We start from the raw sequence: 19,464 nt of genomic DNA, 5'->3' as shown, positions 1-19,464 counted from the left end.
GTGTCTCTCCAGTCATTTTTGTTGTCTGTCACTTGTTGTCTAGTGGATTCCCAAAGAAGGGGTCATGGAAACAATATTGCCTATTGGTAATAGCTTGTTTGTAACTTTATACCTTAAAATCATTTTGGATGGATATAAAAATCTTGGTTCATGTTTTCTTTCCTTCAGTGTCTTAATATGTTTTTCCATTAGAATAAAGCATATTATAAAAAGTCTGCCAGTCTGATTTTTTTTCCCTTTATAAGTGATTTTTTTTTTGCTTGAATACAAAAGCCTTTTTCCTTTAAAAATCACTAATTTTACTAGAATATATTTTGGTGGTGTTCTTGTTCACTTTTTCTGAGTATACAGTGTACACACGCAATTTGTAGTTTCAGATATATATTTTTTCAAATTTCAGCAAAATTTTCTTGAATTCTAATTTTTTGATATTTGGTTTGTCTGATTGCTTTGGTTTTTTTCTTTAGGGACCCTTGTTTCATGCATTTTGGCTCTTTTTTCCTCTTTTCTTTATCATTTTATCTTAAATCCTTTTTATCTTTTTTTATTTCAATCAATTTTCAAAATTAAGACATCTTCTGTTGTGTTAGTGTCTGATATTCCTTTCAGTATAGTCTTCATTTGTGAAAAGTCTTTTTCTTTTATTTCTACTTCTTTTTTGAATCATTTCACCCCATATTTTCCTTTTTCTCATTCTGATTTTTCTTGTTCTTTCATATGTGATATATTTACACATTTTCTTTTAGCTCATTCAGAAATAAAATGCTTTACTCTTCATCTGTTTTGTGGGCATGCCTTCCTAGAGCTCTTGCATTGTTTGTGGGGATATTACTCTTTTTTTCCCCTCATAGTTACTTCCTATGAGATTTAACTGTGATCTTTTCTGTTGTTCATTTTTAGATGAATTTAATCTTCCTGAACTTTAGATGGGGAGATGTGGGTCAAAACAGCTTTCTAGCTTTACAGCTCTAGAGCTGCTTCTGTTATTTTTTATAGTGTTTAAAAATAAAATCTGCAAATTATATCTCAATAAAGCTGTTTTTTAAAAAAAAGGTCTCCCACTTTCTGAGCTCTGGTTGATTTTCTCCTCACTTTTATCTGGATCATTGCTTTCCTTTGCTTCTGGGATCCCTGGCATCCTCAGTTTGGACTCTAGGTCCAATAATTTCTCCTTATTGTGGGGCTTTGTCCTGGCAAGGGAGCACTGGTTTGTTAGTTTTGGAAGCTCATTTGGGCCTAGGCTGTTCTGGCTTCTTTCAGACCTTACCTTTGGCTCCTCACAATCACCCTTAAGTATGCAAAAGTTCTCCCAGTTTCAGCTGACTTTCTCAAATTGGCCCGTCATGCTTTCCAGAGACTGTTCTTAGGACTAGCAAGTCCCCCCGCTTCCCAATACATAAGGTTTTGTCCCTACCTGCTCATGTTTTAGAAACCATGAAAATACCTTGTCACTAAATTTTGTTATAGATGTTTGTGGATTTTTAATCTTGTTATCCTAGTTGCTCTGTTTGTTTTTATGTGGGAATTGGAGATTCAAAGACAGTGCTGGCCATCTTCTCCAGTGTCATTTTAACTAATTGTGTAACTTTAGCTTTGCATCCGGTGTAAACAGAGACTCTAAATAGTGGAAGAAATATTGAAGAGTAGTTAATTTACCTTTCCTGTCTTGTCTTTAGGACACTCAGCAGCAACTGTCTTGCAGAAGCTATTGTTTTATCTCATAGAGAGGAATTAACTGCCTTGCTGCAAAGGCTGGGTGAGAATTTCCCTCTTAGTGGACAATAGTCAGTTTCTGTGGTTGGAAGTAATGCACTTCCTCCTCCTCTGGGTAACTATTTGCTATTTAGGTAAAAAGTAGTAATAGTATATCATTATGGGTAATACGGGATCTTTTTGACTAACCATGGAACTTTAATGGTTAGCTTATTTTTATTTTTAAATTTTACTTTTAATTTTTTCTTTGGGTCAGGTTTTACCAGAATAACGCCTTGTTAAATTCTAAGCAATTATACACACCCACGCATGCACACAAACTTTTGGAAAATAATTTATTCATAAATTGGAGACCTAGAAACCGTCACTGGTGTCATGAATGTATTATGTCCCACTTAGGACTAATTGTGAAGTAAAACAATCTGTGTTGTATCAAGTTTTTAAAAAATTTACTCTGAAATACTGTCCAGTTTATTTAAAGTATGTTTGCTTTGGACTTTAAATAATAATAATGATGATGATGATGATGATGATGATGATAATGATAATGATTCCTTTTGTGAAACATGTCTCTTAACTTGGGTTCCATGATACCGCACAGGTTTTTTTCCTTCTCCCTGGCTAAACTTTCCCAATTTTGTTAATGTCTTTTTGTATTCTTACTTGTACTTCAGATTTTTTTAAAACAATTTTATTGTGGTATACTGTCTGTACAGTAAATTACATATATTTCAGATGTACAGTTTGATTAATTTTGATAGATGTATACACATATGAAATGACAACCAAAATCAAGATATCGAACATTTCCATCTCTCCCTAAGAGGTAGAAATTTCAAACTCCCAATTTATCCCTTCCCGCTCTTTCCCCCTCTGGTAACCATAAATTTGTTCTGTATGTCTGTGAGTCTGTTTCTGTTCTGTAAATAAGTTCATTTGTGTCTTTTTTTTTTAGAGACCACATGTAAGTGATACCTTAAGATTATTTTTCTTTCTCTTTCTGTCTTACTTCACTTAGGATGACTATCTCCGAGTTATCCATGTTGCTGCAGATGGCATCATTTTGTTCTTTTTATGGCTGAGTAGTATTCCTGTGTGTGTGTGTGTGTGTGTACCACAAGTTCTTTATCCAGCCATCTGTCAATGGACATTTAGGTTGTTTCCATGTCCTAGCTATTGTAAACAGTGCTGCTGTGAACATTGGGGTGCATGTGTCCTTTTGAATTATGTTTTTCTCAAGATATGTGCCTAGGAGTGGAATTGCTGGATCATATGGCAAGTCCATTTTTAGTTTTTTAAGGAACATCCAGAGTGTCCTCCATAGTGGCTGCAACAATTTGCATTCCCACCAACAGTGTAGGAGGCTTCCCTTCCTCCACACTTTCTCCAGCTTTTATCATTTGTGGACCTTTTTAATGATGATCATTCTGACTGGTGTCAGGTGATATCTCATTGTAGTTTTGATTTGTATTTATCAAACAATTAGCAATGTTGAGCATCTCTTTATGTGCCTGTTGGCCATCTGGATGCCTGTACTTTAAATATTGGCATTTCTCACAGTTCTAAACTCTTTAATTGTTTCTTCTCACTTAACATCTTCTTTCTGAGCATAGTGATTAATTGCACTTTGGAATCATACAGATCAGGATTTAATTCCCAGTTGTGTTACTTAGTAGCTGTGTAATCTTAGGCAAATCATTTCATGTTTCAGTGCCCATGTTTCCTTTTTAAAAAGTGGTATTAAGTTTTTTTATACTTTTGAGACTTAAAATCATTTAAACCATTTAGTACAGTGCTTTTCTTACGACAAGCAGTCAATAAGTGTAGAAATATAGAAATATTAGTTACCTATGTAAATATATTTAATCACTGCTATGGCTGCGATCATTGTATATATACTGATGATATCCACATCTTTTTCCAGGTTAGCTTTGTCTCCAGCATCTAGACTGGTGTTTATCCTACTGGCCACAGACATCCCAACCCATTATGTACTTAGAATTGAATTCATTCTCTTCTATTCGCCTTTACCTGCTCTGTCTCCAACATTCCCTATTGCTGAATGATATATCTACCCATAGTCTAAGCCAGAAATCTACATATCATCCTTGACTTTTCTTCCTTCCTTTTGCTGTCTAGTTAACTACAAAGTATTTTTAGATTCTATTTCCTATGGCTTGAAATGGTACATTTCTTTCCTACTGCTGTTACAGAAGCTCAAAATCTGGGAGTCATGTATATGTTTCTTTTTTTTATATTCATTTCCACTCCCTTCACCAAGTCCTTCCAGTTTCATCTACTAATAATAGTTCTTGAATTCATTTACTGTCCTGCTCCTACTTACCTTTCTAGTTTCATCTTATTATCGCACTTTCCCCTCATTTCTGTACTCTTAACCAAACATGCCATGTTTCCTCTCACCCACAGGGCTCTTGAACTTGTAATCTATCTTGCCTGGCAACTCCTATCTTTCAGATATCAGTCCAGAGTACTTTTCTGGGAATTCTTCCTTGCCCCAAACTAGGTTAGGTTGTCCTCTTCTAAACACTTTTTGCCTCTTAGACCCTTGCATCATCAGTTACACTTGTTGGCTAAATTTATCTATGTGCCTTTTTGATGAATGTTCATTTCTTTGACTGAAGTATAAAGACCATGAGGACAGAAGCAGTTTTACTTTTTGTTTGGCATTTTTATCCCTAGTACCTGACATGTAGATTACTAAATATTTGTTAAATGAATAAGTGGTCATTGGCACTGCCTTGGTGAGGCCACTGATATCTCTCCTGAGTTTCTACAGCAGCCTGCCATTTGAATCTCCCTAGCTTTTGCCTTGCCCTTTTCTAATACCTTGTAGCCAGAATGTTCCTTCTAGAGTGTAAATATGTCATGAAAATCTTCTGCTTAAGTCATTCAGTTTTTCCATATTGTCCTCAGGATAAAATTCGTATCCCTTTTCAGCCTCATCTCTCACCACTTCTCCTTCTAACTCTATGCTTCAGCAATACTCAAATATCTATAGTTCCCCAGATACACTAATTATGTACAATATTTCTTATGCCTGGAACTTCCTAGCCTCCTGCTCCTTTTTTTTTCCTGACTTACTAGTTCCCTATTATCTATTGGTCTCAGCTTCAGTGCTGCCTTCCCCTTAAACAATATTGAGTCAAGTTCCCCTCTTAGATATTCCTATAGCACCCTGCACCTTGTTACAGCACATATCATACTGTATTGAAAAATTGTCAACTTGTCTGTCCCACAATGTTTCTTTATGGTTGTTCCAGAACCTGGCATAGTACCTGAAGCATAGCAGATGGCTCAGTGAATTCACTCATGAATGTGTTAAACATAGTTACTACAGTTCAGATACTGCTGAAGTTAAATAGTTGTTATGAACTTTTAAATTTTAATAGTGGCTAGAAATATTAGGAAATTTATTTGTAACACTAGGAAAATTATTTGCAGCGTACATGGAAGATCAGCCCAGTATAAACTAGTTCAGTTTCACTAAAAATTATAGAAATATAAATTAAAATAACATTGGGAGGGGGAGGGTGTAGCTTAGTGGTAGAGTGCCTATTCAGCATGCACGAGGTCCTGGTTTCAATCCCCAGTACCTCCATTAAGTAAGTAAATAAACCTAATTACCTCCCCCCACCAAAAGAAATGGTATAAAAAGAAATCCAAAAAAAGATTTACATAGTTTAAAAAAAAAACATCGGGAAATCATTTTTACCTATTAGAGTGATAAGGATTATAACGATTCATAATGTACAGGTATATAGATAGGTGGGGTTAGATGAAATAAACACTCACAGAATGTTGAAGAGTAAATGAGCACAGTTTCTTTTTATAATACAGTTTTGTAATACCTATTAAAATATTAAATGTTTATAATTTTTGACCCAGAAATTCAGCTTCTAGATATGTAGTCTGTTGAAATATACATGTACTGAAGGGTCTAGAGATGTAAGTACAAGGTTGTTCATTGTAACATTGTTTCTAAAGGTGAAAGTTTGGATGCGACCCAAATGTTCATCAGTAGGGTATTGCTTAAATAAATGATACTGCAGCCATATGGAGAAATCATATACGGTTTTTATAAATTAAGTAGATGTGTTTCTCGATATGGAAAAATGGCTAAGATGTAATAAATTTATAAGGCAGGTTGCAAAACAATACATACATAGTATAGTCCCATTTTTTATAAGTAAATACATAAAATTATATGCTAGGATATGTGAGGGGTATGTGTGTGTGCGTATGTATTTGAAAAATAATACGTGGAGGAATATTCACCAAACTGTTAGTAGTTAATTATTAGGAGGCTGATACTAAGGGAAGCTTCTGCATTTTATGTTAAATATTGTTCTGTAATGTTTGATTTGTTTTTTAAAACAATGAACATGCAGTTTTATAATTATCAGAAAATAAGATTTAAAAACAACAAAGAGCACAGACTGTATGGTATTTGGGTGCTATCAGTTGCAAGTATGTGCTATATACTTACTTTTCCTTTTTTTCCAAATAGAATGCCCAGTGTTTACATGGGGACATTGCACAGTCACAAAGAGAAATTACACTGAAAGGCTTCAGAGAAGGTAGTTTTAAAGTTTTGGTGGCAACCAATGTGGCTGCTCGTGGTTTGGACATTCCTGAGGTTGACCTGGTGATTCAGAGTTCACCTCCACAGGTAAGAAAGTAGGTTTTTTTCCTGGTTTTATTGAAAAATAACTGACATCACTGTAAAAGTTTAAGGCATACAGCATGATGGTTTGATTTACATATATTGTGAAATGATTACCACAGTGAGTTCAGCTGGTATCCATCTTCTTATGTAGGTATGTAAGAAGAAAAGAAAAAAGGAAAAAATGTTTTCTCTCTGTGATGTGAACTCTTGGGATTTACTTTATTCACAACTTTTGTATACTGTCATATAGGATTGTTAGCTGTAGTCGTTGTGTTGTACATTACATCCCTAGTAGTTAGTTATCTTTTAACTGGAAGTTGGTATCTTTTGACAACCTTCCTTCATTTCTCCCTCCCCACTGTCTGCTTCTGGTAACAAGTCTGTTCACTGTTTCAGTGAGTTTAGTTTTTTGTTGTTGTTTTCTTTTAGATCCCATATATAAGTGAGGTCATACAGTATTTGTCTTATTTCACTTAGCATAATGCCTTCAAGGTCAATCCGTGTTGTTACAAATGGTAGGATTTCCTCTTTTTTTTATGGCTGAATAATTATACCATTGTGTGTGTGTGTGTGTGTGTGTGTATGTATATATATATATATCTCATAACTTTTTATTCATTCGTCTATTGATGGACACTTAGATCGTTTCCATGTCTTGACTGTTGTAAATAATGTTGCTCTGAACATAGGGGTGCAGATATGTTTTTGAGTTAGTGTTTTCATTGCCTTTGAATGTATTCCTGGAAGTGGAATTGCTGGATCATGTGGTAGTTCTATTTTTAATTTTTTTAGGATCCTCCATACTGTTTTCTGTAGTGATCATACCAATTTACAGTCCCACTAACAGTGCACAAGAGTTCCCTTTTTACCACTTCTACACCAGTTCGTGTTACCATTTGTTTTTTTGATGATGACTATTCTAACAGATGTGAGGTGACATCTCATTGTGGTTTTAATTTGCAAGGAGAGGAGATTTGATTTGGAGAAAGTAAGAGTGCCACTTTTTACAAGATACTGCTGAGATATGATAAATATGTTACCTGTTCTTGCTCTTTTTTTGTTAGGGCAGTGTTAAATTGATCAGTATCTGATACCTTTGCAAATGATTTATTTCTTTATTTGGATCTTAAGCATGAAATCATGCAGGGGAATTATTAAAAGTTGCCATATAAAGAACCCTGGGATGAGGTGGATAAAAAGGTTTTTTTAAAAAAAATTTGGGGGGGTAATTAGGTTTATTTATTTATTTTAATGGAGGTACTGGGGATTGAACCCAGGACCTCATGCAAGCAAAGCATGCACTCTACCACTGAGCAGTACTCTCCCCCTTGATAAAAAGATTTTAAATCATATCACCTTTATTACAGAATTTAAGCACAAAAATTCTTTGAGATGTTGAAAAGAGTGACAGGATTGAAATAGATATATTATTATTGGTAGGCATAGTTTTGTTATTATTAGTATTATTATTTGGATGCTGGAATGACTGTTTAATTTGCCAGATTTTTAAGAAGGGTTATCCCCTTTTATTTTTAGGATGTTGAGTCCTATATTCATCGCTCTGGACGCACAGGTAGAGCTGGCCGGACAGGGATTTGCATATGTTTTTATCAACCAAGAGAAAGAGGTCAATTAAGATATGTGGAACAAAAAGCAGTAAGTAGAGTTAAATTATTTCAGGCTTATTATCTAAATGATGCCTTAGAAAAGAGCTCTTTTTATATTTGTTCTCACAAATAGATCTTTATAACTTTTCTCAGTTTAAGCTGCATTTGGATGTGAAGCATGTGAAGAGCTAAATTTATTTTAGCTGCAAGACTTTGTTTTAATACAGCTTTTTTTGTGAAGACAGAAGAGCTGACTTTCTCATTTTTCACTTGAATTTCTCCCTTGATACTAAAATCAGAACTGCGTTGAGTACCTTTTAGTCCATTATTGTAAATGGATGACTATGACATTGTCTTGGTGTAATAGTCAAGATTATACTAAGTAATGGTACAGTAGCCAGTTTCTATGAGAATTTACACACTTTTTGTGGTCTGAAGTTTTTGTAGTATTTCACACTTTTTCTATTTTTATGATATGTGTTTTTAAATACATTTTTTCATGTACTCTGTAAGATGAAGATAATAAAATTTATTGATGTAAACAGCATCTTTCTTTTTTTAAATCAGCTTTATTTTGCAAGTGAAATTCCGTGATTGTAATTAAGAGACAATCAAAAAATTTTTTTTTCTCTTTCTAGAATTTATAGTTAATGATTTATTAGAAAATCTTTTGGTCTGCTAGGGCTTGGAAATCTTTTAAGTCCAAGAAATGGAAATTCAACAAACTAGATTAATTTAGGAATTAATTGTAAAGGCTTCCATTTTTCTTTAATGTAATTCTTTCATTTTCAGGGAATTACTTTTAAACGTGTAGGTGTTCCTTCTACAATGGATTTAGTTAAATCTAAAAGCATGGATGCCATCAGGTATGCTTTCTGACCTTGCTGAATAATTTTTTCTTTTGTATTAGGCTATACATCTTTAAGCTCTCCTAGTTCAAATATCAGAAAATTTAATCACCAGTTTTACCAGCAGACATTTAATTATATTAAAATACAAAAACGTTGCTCTTTCTTTTCCCATTCATTCTCTTACCTTTAATTTTTCCCCTTTGTCTTGACCAAGAAAATTTACTGTTTTTAAACCATAGGTCTCTGGCTTCTGTTTCTTATGCTGCTGTTGATTTTTTCCGACCATCAGCTCAGAGACTGATAGAAGAGAAAGGGGCAGTGGATGCATTGGCTGCAGCATTAGCTCACATCTCTGGCGCATCAAGTTTTGAACCACGATCTTTGATCACCTCTGATAAGGTAGAAAACCGTGAGAAAATTGGTTGGGGAAGGTTAAAATTGAACCATAGATATCTCTCTGGAGAGAAATATAGGACATTTTCACTTTGCACCGTACTGAGTTAACCACAACTTGCGTACCAGAACCTCTTCTTCATTTTGTTTGCCATAGAACTATGCAAGTCGAAAAGTAGACTCTGTGCGGCCAACACAATATCATGCAAAGTTAAGGATTGCCATGTGTGTGTGTGTCACCATCTGACCTGGCCCCCTGCCAGGTCAGCATCAGATGTCAAAATAAACCATACCAGAGCCATATATTCATGTTATAATTAGTCAGTAATCTGTGGGGTGATACTTTAGCACTGAGCAAATACCCTATCCCTACTAACCCATTAGATACTTCTTAAGAAAAAATTTAAACCATACTTCTTAAGAAAAGATTAAGATAGACTTTTAGAGCTAAGAGGTATCAAATAAAAGGTCATCTAACCTCTGATTAAATATCTTAGTAGAAGGATGTTAGTGGTTTGATATTTCTTTTGTGGGTTAAACCAAAATCCAAAGTCTTTGACATGAATGTTCTATAGGGTCTTCCCTTGCTACTTCTTTGGCCTCATCTTTATCACTCTCCCCTTGCTTGTTTCAGCTACCCTCACCTACTTGCTGATACTCAAACATAAACTCAGTCCTATACAAAGCCTTTGCACTTCCTTATGCTGTTCTGAATGTTCTTTCCTTTTAACAACCTTGGCTTCCTCCTCACTTCATTCAGGTTTCTACTCAAATATCGTCATATCAAAGAGGTCTTTCTTCATCACTTTATCTAAAATAGCTTACCCCTCCCTTTACTCTATATTTTCAGTTTCTTCCCCTGCTTACTTTTTTTCATGTTGCTTATTACTGACATTCTGTTTATTTCCTTATTTGTTTACTGTCTCCTCCAGCATTATCCACCCCCCTCAACACACACACACACACACACACACACACACACACACTCTAGAATGTAACCTCCATGAGACAAAGGCCTCTTGCTGCTGAACTGCTAGCACCTAGTGCAGTCTCTGGCACATGCATAGGGGCACTCAAATATTTGTTAGGTGAATGCCTCCCTGTATCTTCATGTTGACTGATCCTTGTGCTGTCCAGTGAAGGTTTACAGAACAAGTAATTTTTGTTATGCAATAGTCCTTCAGAAGTTTTAAGAGATTTATGTCCTCTTGTTTTTCTAGTCAAAGCTAACTTTGATTCCTTCAGCATTTCCTTAATTCTTCACTACCTTACCTTTAGTGTGATACTGTAGTTTAATTTCCTCTTAGAGCATGATGATTAGAATTAAATGTAGTCTTTACAGCAATGTATAAAAGAATGGTAATTTCAGTGATCTATAAACGTTAGTCTTCTATTAATATAGTTTCAAAGAAGTAATTTTTTTAGCAGTCATATTATACTCTTGGCTCTTAAGAAGTGCATGGTTAAGTCATAAAGGGCTATGAAGATAGAATGTCATTGTCCTGCTGCTGCTGCTTTTTTTCCAAACATAATGTGATTTATTCCTTAAGGGTTTTGTGACCATGACTCTGGAAAGCCCAGAAGAAATACAAGATGTCAGCTGTGCTTGGAAAGAACTTAACAGAAAGCTAAGTAGTAATGTTGTGTCCCAGATTACCAGAATGTGCCTCCTAAAAGGAAATATGGTAAGCTTTTCTAGACAACTGCTATAAAAATGTTTATAAAGACTAGCAGATTTTATTCATTCTTTCTTCTTTTAAAGCCTAATGAGATGAATAATGCTGTTTTCTCCATGTGTTAGTATGTTTCCAGTTGTAAATTTGAAGAATTATATAAGTAACCCATTCCTCTAAAAAGCTATGACATTTTACTTAGTTTGACTAATATCCAAGTAATCTAAGTTTCTGCCTTTGTATACATATTACATATGGTTGTGTGTGTTTATTTTCTAAGATTAAGTGATTTATAGTTGCAACAGCTTAACAGCTTGATTTCTGAGAGGACACAATATTGGTTTTTAAGTGGCCTGCTATTGGTTGTTAATGAGGAATACAGTGAATTAAGTATTTTTATACATTTATGAAATAGCAGAGTTAAAACCACCTGTAATCTTAGTGACTGATTTCTTCTAATGGTTTTGAAAAAAGATACTGTATTTATTCATCTAATTTGACTATATAAATTTATTATAGTCTAGAATTGATTATTTATTAGAAATAGTTATCTTTCTCAAAATTTAATATTACTTACGTTCAAAAAATTTGTGGCAAGTATGAGACAAATATACACATTCAGAAAAAAGGTAGAGGGGAAGGAAAATATACTAAGATCCTTAAGCCACGTATTTGGTATACTGGAATATTAACTTAACTTTCAGCTTATTGGCAACCAAGACCAAAGAGGAAAGATCTTAGGTTACATCATTCTCATTATCTGGTAAACATTTCAGCTCTTTAGGAGAGAAAATTTCTGGCACTAAATTTTTAAAGAAATTTATTAGGCAGGTCATTTTACAAGGGACATGGAACATTATAGTGTCTACAAAAACTTCTAGTGAATACTCTAGATTCTTAGTAGTAGTCACTTCTTATTAGATAGTTTACTTTTTAGATTTAGGAAGTACAATTAGCAGCCACTCTGTGTCATGCATTATTATATATTAGATGTTTTAATCCTATAAGCAATCATGGGACGCACTTAATCTTTTCTTTTTTTAACCTAATGTAGGATTACCAGCAGGTATTTAAAAAAATCAACTCATATGCATTAAATAAAAATGTTTTCATTTTGCTTTTAGGGTGTTTGCTTTGATGTTCCCACAACTGAGTCAGAAAGGTTACAGGTATTTAAAAAATCTTATCTGTTACATAGTTGAGTATGTTTCTCTAAAAGATAGGGATTTAAAAAAACATAGTCATAATATCATTATCATGCCGCAATCAATTAACAATTACTTAAGAAAATAATAACAAATAGGAAATATCCAGTATGTATTATAACATCAAAAAATTATGAATAATTTCAAACATGTGAAAAAATAGAATTGCATAATAAATCCTGATGTACCCATCACCTAGCTTCAGCAGTTATCAACTAACTCTTGGCCAATTGTGTTCCATGTCTGCTTCTACCCACTTCCCCACTTCTGTATTCTTTTGAAACAAATTCTAGGAAGTCTATCATTTCAACCATAAATACTTTTATGTGCCTAAAATATTAAAAACACTTAAAAAAAACCCCATAATACCACAATTAAACCCCACAAAAGAATTCTTCAATATCATCCAACTTTGTGTTTAAATTTTGCCTGTTATCTCCTAAATATTTTTAAATATAAAGTTTATACATTGTAATTTGGTGTTTATCTCTTTTAATCTGTAGGTTCTCTTTCTTTTCTGTCTTTAAAAAAATTTCCTTATATTTTATCAGTTGAAGAAAGAGATTGTCCACTGAATTCCTACACTGTGGGATTTGTCTTTTTCGTCCCTGTGCCTATTTATATACATATTTTGAAACAAGAATGGGATTATTCTGTTTTTAAAGTCTTTCTTAAAATTCAGAATATATTGTGAATACATTTCTTCGTCAACTATATAGTTATTTATTTTTACTGTCTTCTTGGCATTTGGCCACCTGGGTGATGACTTAATGTCCTATTTTCTGACATTTAGATTATTTCCAATAATAATATATTATTATAAACAGGTCAGCCTTAAATGTTGGCATAGCTAACTCTTTATGCATTGCCATGTTTAGCTCTTTAAGAACCTGTTTAAGATGTCTGCTTCGCCAAAAGTTTTGTTCATTTTTAGGGCTTTGATCATATATTGCCACCAGTGATGTGTGTGGGTGTTTGTCTCTGCTCACGCTTACCAACAAGGTATTTTAATATTAACTTTCCTTGGTAACCCATGATCACAATGAGGAACAGTTAATGTAGCAGGATATAACCTATTGGTACACTTAAGAACTGCTGGTTTTTATGTCTTGAGTCATTTACCCTGATGCCAAATTGTTTCCAGTGGTTACATTTTTTAGTCCCCACTAGTGTGAACAGATTTTTAATCTCCATTATCAGCTCTTAGTCCTTGCTTCTGTCAATATACCCACTGAAAGCAATGCACTACTTATTAATAGCATATTTTTTTGTGTGCTGAGGAACTAGTGCTTTAGAATGTGTAAACTGAGTAGGAATTTAGAGTCCCAAAATTAGGCTGGTAATTTCTCCTGAGACTAAAATTTAGAAATTTTTAGAAACTTTTTTTCTTTAGGGGGGTGGGGCGAGGAGAAAACCAAGCTTTGTATTATTAAGTAAATTTAAGATTTAAGTTTTAACAGGATTTTTTTAATGACATTTATTGTTTCCTGTCTAATTTTACGAGCAATACATGTTCATTGCAGACAACTAAAAAGCGTAAAGGAAAAAAATAACAATCACTCATAATCCCCACCCCCCAGAGATAACCACTATTAGCATTTTGATGCATTTCTTCCCAGTGTCTACATGTTTTCTTTTTAACTGAAGTATGATTGACCTACAATACTGTGTTAGTTCCAGGTACACAACATAGTGATTTGATGTCTCTATATATTATAAAATAATCACCAGGATACTAGTTACTGTCTATCACCATTCAAAGATACTACAATATAATTGGCTGTATTCCCCATGCTGGATATTTCATCCTTGTGACTTATTTTGTAACTGGAAATTTGTACCTCTTGATCTCCCTTACCTGTTTCAGTCATCCCCCTACCTCCCTCTCCTCTGGCAACCACCTGTTTGTTCTCTGTATCTGAGTCTGTATTCTGTTTTGTTTGTTCATAAAACTTAGGAACTTTAGTGAATGAACTTTGAGTATGTTTTTGTTTTCTGCTTTTCAGTTTTGTTTCAGATACTTTGAATTTAATGGATGGATGGCTTTTAGCTAATAGATAATGGATGTGAATAAAGATTCTCCTTCATTCTCGTGCTTGCTTATGGTTTCTATTTGCATTTATATTAATCCTATAAATTCCCCCAACAGGCAGAGTGGCAGGATTCAGACTGGATACTCTCAGTGCCAGCCAAGTTGCCTGAAATTGAAGAATATTATGATGGAAACACATCTTCTAATTCCAGACAGAGGAGTGGCTGGTCAAGTGGCCGCTCGGGCCGGTCTGGCCGGTCAGGTGGTCGATCTGGTGGCCGGTCAGGTAGACAGAGTCGACAGGGGAGTCGGTCAGGAAGTCGACAAGATGGTAGAAGACGAAGTGGGAATAGAAATCGATCAAGAAGCGGGGGCCACAAACGGAGTTTTGACTGAGATAGTTAATCTACCAGCGTGAGTTTGTCTATTTCTGCCTAATCATGTACATTATCCACCAAAAATTAGATCATCATAGTTGAGGTATGTGTCTGCTATTTGCAAAGAAGTTGGTTGTATTTTTTTAAAAAGTATTTCACAAGAATGGTTGTAAACAAATCTACTTATCCAGTTATACCTTTGAATAAAAAAAACCTCCTTTTATTGTCTCTTTTCACTGTGCGTTAAGAATTTTCTCAGTGTAATCTTTTAAAATTTCTTCTAAAAATGTGGCAGTCAAGTTAATCTTACTTAAGGTTACTTGCATTTTACAAAATGTGGTGTGTCTGTATTCAGATCATTTCTTTCTATATGGTAGAAAATAAGAAATCCCTTCTACATTAAAGGGCTGTATAAGTTGGTGACATGACTGGTTAGATGTAACATTTTAAATTCTAGATAAAGCTAATTAAAAGGTGTGCAAGTAGTGCATAATCAATAATTTATTCAACAGTATTGGTTGAATGTCTGCTATGTGCCCATCACTATCCTAGTCCCTCGGGATATATTGGTGAATAAGGCATGGTCACTATCTTCAAGGAACTTATAGTCTAAAGATAAGCAATTATGATTGAGATTAACACCTAAAGGCTAAAATGAAAGTAGGTATGGAATACTGAGGATCTAGTTGGGGTGTGCCTAACCAGTCTTAGGAGTCAGTAAGGCTTTTAGAAGAAGTGATACCTAAAAGCAGAAGTAAAGTAAAAGCATCAGTTGATTGAGCCAGGTATATGTGAATCATGGGAAGAGGAGTATAGAAGGGAGAGGGTTTGCAGGCAGGGATAATGGTATATGTGTACCATTTTATTGTACTTTGCAGATACTGTGTATTTTACAAATTGAAGGTTTGTGGCAACCCTGGATCGAGTAAGTCTGTTGGTCCCATTTTTCCAACAGTAATATTTTTAAATTAAGGTATGTACATTGTTTTTTAGATATAATGCTATTACACCCTTAATGGAGTATAGTATCATAACTTTTTTTTCATTTTTAGTTTTATTAGGTAGAATTGTTACAGTTTGCACATATACAATATATTGCCTATAGTAGTATAACTTTTATATACACTGGGGAACCAAAAAAATTTTGTGACTCGCTTAATTGAAACACTCCCTTTATTGCAGTGGTCTGGAACCAGCTACCCAATATTTCTGAGGGATGCCTGAATGTGCAGAAACCCAGAGACAAGGAATAACTTGGTAAAGTCTGAGGACCTACAAATAGTTCAGTATGACTTGCATGTGATAGGCAGAGGACAGAAATAAGTGAGATAAGGATTTAGGGACCAGTTTTAAAGGCCTTTTGTGCATTGTTAAGGAATTGAAATGTTTTCTTGGAGATAATGGGGGACCATTAAAAGATTTAAAGTAAGGAGTAACATGGTGAGATTTGTGTTTTAGAAAAATTACTGGCTACACTGAGGAGACTGGATTGCAGAAGGCTCATTCAGGAGGCTAGGAGCCCCTTAAGATGCTGTCAGAGTAATCCAAGGTAGAGGTGATGGTGGTCTAAACTAATGATAGGTAGCTTATTTTGAGTAATGAGAACTGAGGCACTTGAGAGGTTGTTGCTCATCCAGAATCACACAGCTGGATAATATATAGTGTGGTGAGGATTTGAACCATGGTAAGTCTAGCTTCTGAGTCAGGACTTTTTTTTTTCATTTTCATATTTTTTTTCATTAAAGGTTATTGCAAGATAATTGAACACAGTTCCCTGTGCTATACAGCAGAAGCTTTTTTAAAAAATCTATTTTTATACATAGTGGCTACCATTTGTCAATCTCAAACTCCCAAATTTAGCCCTTCCCACCCCCTCTCTCCAGTAACCATAAGATTGTTTACTATGTCTGTGAGTTTGTTTTTGTTTTGTAGATGAGTTCATAGTGTTCTTTTTTTTTTTCCCTTTTTTTTTAGATTCCACATATGAGTGATATCATATGGTATTTTTCTTCCTCTTTTTGGCTTATTTCACTTAGAGTGACGATCTCTAGTTCCCTCCATGTTGCTGCAAATGGCATTATTTTATTTTTTATGGCTAAGTAGTATCCATTGTATAAATATACCACAACTTCTTTATCCAGTCATCTGTCAATGGACATTTATGTTGTTTCCATGTCTTGGCTATTGTATATAGTGCTGCTGTGAACATTGGGGTGCACGTATCTTTTCGAATTAGAGTTCCCTCCAGATATAACCCAGAATTGGGATTGCAGGATCATATGGTTAGTCAATTTTTAGTTGTTTTTTTTTTTAACATTTTTTATTGATTTATAATCATTTTACAATGTTGTATCTATTTTTAGTTTTTTTGAGGAATCAACATACTGTTTTTTATAATGGCTGTACCAAAACTATATTTTCACCAGCAGTGTAGGGGTGTTCCCTTTACTCTACACCCTCTCCAGTATTTATTGTTTGTGGACTTTAGAATGGTGGCCATTCTGACTGGTGTGAGGTGATACCTCATTATAGTTTTGATTTGCATTTTTCTGATAATTAGTGATATTGAGCATTTTTTCATGTGCCTATTGGCCACTTGTATATCTTCATTGGAGAATTGCTTGTTAGGTCTTCTGCCCATTTTTGGATTGGGTTGTTTGTTTTTTTGTTATTAACTTTAATGAGCTGTTTATATATTCTTTTTTTTTAACTTTTTTTTTATTGAGTTATAGTCATTTTACAATGTTGTGTCAAATTCCAGTGTAGAGCACAATTTTTCAGTTATACATGAACATACATACATTCATTGTCACATTCTCTTTCTCTGTGAGCCATCACAAGATCCTGTATATATTTCCCTGTGCTACACAATACAACCTTGTTTATCTATTCTACATTTTGAAATTGTTTATATATTCTTGAAATTAAGCCTTTGTCAGTCACATCATTTGCACATATCTTCTCCCATTCTGTAGGTTGTCATTTTGTTTTGCTTATGGTTTCTTTTGCTGTGCAAAAGCTTATAAGTTTAATTAGGTCCCATTTGTTTATTTTTGCTCTTATTTCTATTGCCCAGGTAGACTCTCCTAGGAGAACACTGCTAAGATTTATGTCAAAGAATGTTTTGCCTATGTTTTCTTCTAGGAGATTTATCATGTCTTGTCATATATTTTCAGTCTTTAGGCCATTTTGAGTTTATTTTTGTTGAACCAGGACTTTTAACCACTGTGCTAAATAAATAGTGTCATGGGCTTTAAGAAACATGGATAGATTTCAGACAATTTTAGGAAATGGAATTTTTAGGACTTAGCACTTTGAATTGGAAGATAAAACAGGCAGAAGAATAAAACCTAGATTTTTGTCACTGAGATAAGTACTAGAACAAAGAGCAAGAAAAATTATGTGGAGAGGAAGTGGGAATATGGTTAATTCAGGATTAGATGTATTTTAATATTGAGTAATCATGAAATATGTAAGAGGAAATAAACAGGCAGTTGGATTGATAGGTCTGAAGCAGGAGAGTGATCTGTTCTAAAGATTTGAGGATAGTAAACGAAACTCGTAATTGTAGTTAAGATAGTAGATGAGATGATCCAGGGAAAGTATAGTAAGAAAAGAGGACTTATAAGGGAACCCAGAGGCATACTGGTGTAGTTGGTGCAGAGCAGAGGAAAGGGGGCCCTATGAGAAGGGATGATAAGAAGAGGGCAGGAAGCCCAGAAGTATGAGACGTTAAAAGGAGCCAGAAGACAAGGCTGAAATGGTCTTTGGATTTGGCAAAAAGACATTTGACATGGGGAGCAACCATATTAAGAGTATCAAGAATAATGAAAGCCACTCAGCAGTGACTTCAGCAGGAAACAGGAGATAAAGAAGTGGGACAACAAACATGAACACATCTTCCAGGAACTTGGCTGTGAATAGGGGAGAATAAGCTAAAGCTGGACATAGGTGAAAGGACATGAGATTGCAGTGAGAGTTTGTGTCGGTGGGGTGGGGAGATGACGGAAGTTTGAGCGTGTTGAAATACTAATATGGGAAGAAGCCAGAAAGGAGGAAGGAGGAGAAAGAATGAATGGAGCAAAATCCCTCTGAAGACCCAGAGGGATAACTCAAGCACACTCTGGAGATTTTAGCCTTAGATGGTAGAAGAACATCCCTAACGTTTTATAAGAGGAAAGTGTGATTATCATGTAGGTCAGTTTGCAGGTATTAAGGTAAAAAGTTGAAGGCGTGACTGCCTGATGTCTTCTATTTTTTTCTGTGGTAATCTTGCATGGCCATCCACTGGTGAAGAGGGAAGTAGTGAGCTAGGAGACTTGAGGGGAGTGGAGAAATGCTGAGGTATCAACTATACAACATGATGGAAAAGTCACCAGGCAAATGGAGGGTCACAGGCAGCTTTGTGGTGAGAGACTGAATTTGTAGTGCTGTTAGAGTGATTGAGTGATTTTCTATAGCAACACTCAGCACCAATGGAGATACGAGACAGTTGATTGGGGATTGGGGTTTTGCTCTGAGATGAAAGGATGACAAGGTGAAGATGTCAAGGACTGCAAAAGTAATTGGACCCAAAAAGTGATTGTTCCAAGGACTCTAGACTGCTTTGGGATTGAAGTGGAGATCGAGTAGACAACAGGGAGAATGTAGAAGGGGCAATGGAGTGAAGGTCAGTGAGGGCTGACTGAATTTGAGATTTTAGGGGTGGAGCAGTTGAGGAGAAGACAATTGCAGAGTATGGCGGCAGGGCTGTTGAGGGCAAAGGTTATTCAGTTGAGGTGGTCAAAGAACTGAGAAGCCAGGTGTTATGCAGATGGTTTTCATAGCCAGTGCAATCTCCATAAAGACACACGAGGACTGAGTGGGGAGAGGAAGACTAAGCCAAGTGCCAGCATACCAGTGAGGGGTGGAGGTTGGTAAATTACC

At 35.0% G+C, this 19,464-nt stretch overlaps 1 protein-coding gene across 2 annotated transcripts in view; it reads left to right on the top strand.

Moving 5' to 3' along the window:
• Nucleotides 1–14,761, top strand: part of DDX50 (DExD-box helicase 50) — a 28,436-nt gene extending 13,675 nt beyond the window's left edge. For both annotated transcript variants that reach the window (XM_006212897.3, XM_031682218.2), the window contains 7 exons: nucleotides 6,242–6,403; nucleotides 7,937–8,056; nucleotides 8,800–8,873; nucleotides 9,098–9,257; nucleotides 10,802–10,936; nucleotides 12,049–12,093; nucleotides 14,279–14,761. In XM_006212897.3, coding sequence (XP_006212959.1) covers nucleotides 6,242–6,403; nucleotides 7,937–8,056; nucleotides 8,800–8,873; nucleotides 9,098–9,257; nucleotides 10,802–10,936; nucleotides 12,049–12,093; nucleotides 14,279–14,557 — 975 coding nt within the window. In that variant the 3' untranslated portion in view covers nucleotides 14,558–14,761. The remainder of the gene's footprint in view (nucleotides 1–6,241; nucleotides 6,404–7,936; nucleotides 8,057–8,799; nucleotides 8,874–9,097; nucleotides 9,258–10,801; nucleotides 10,937–12,048; nucleotides 12,094–14,278) is intronic.
• Nucleotides 14,762–19,464: the final 4,703 nt, after the last annotated feature.

This window comes from Vicugna pacos, chromosome 11, assembly GCF_048564905.1.
Source record: "Vicugna pacos chromosome 11, VicPac4, whole genome shotgun sequence".
Classification (NCBI taxonomy): Eukaryota; Metazoa; Chordata; class Mammalia; order Artiodactyla; family Camelidae; genus Vicugna; species Vicugna pacos.
This window is presented reverse-complemented; position numbering and strand designations above follow the sequence as displayed.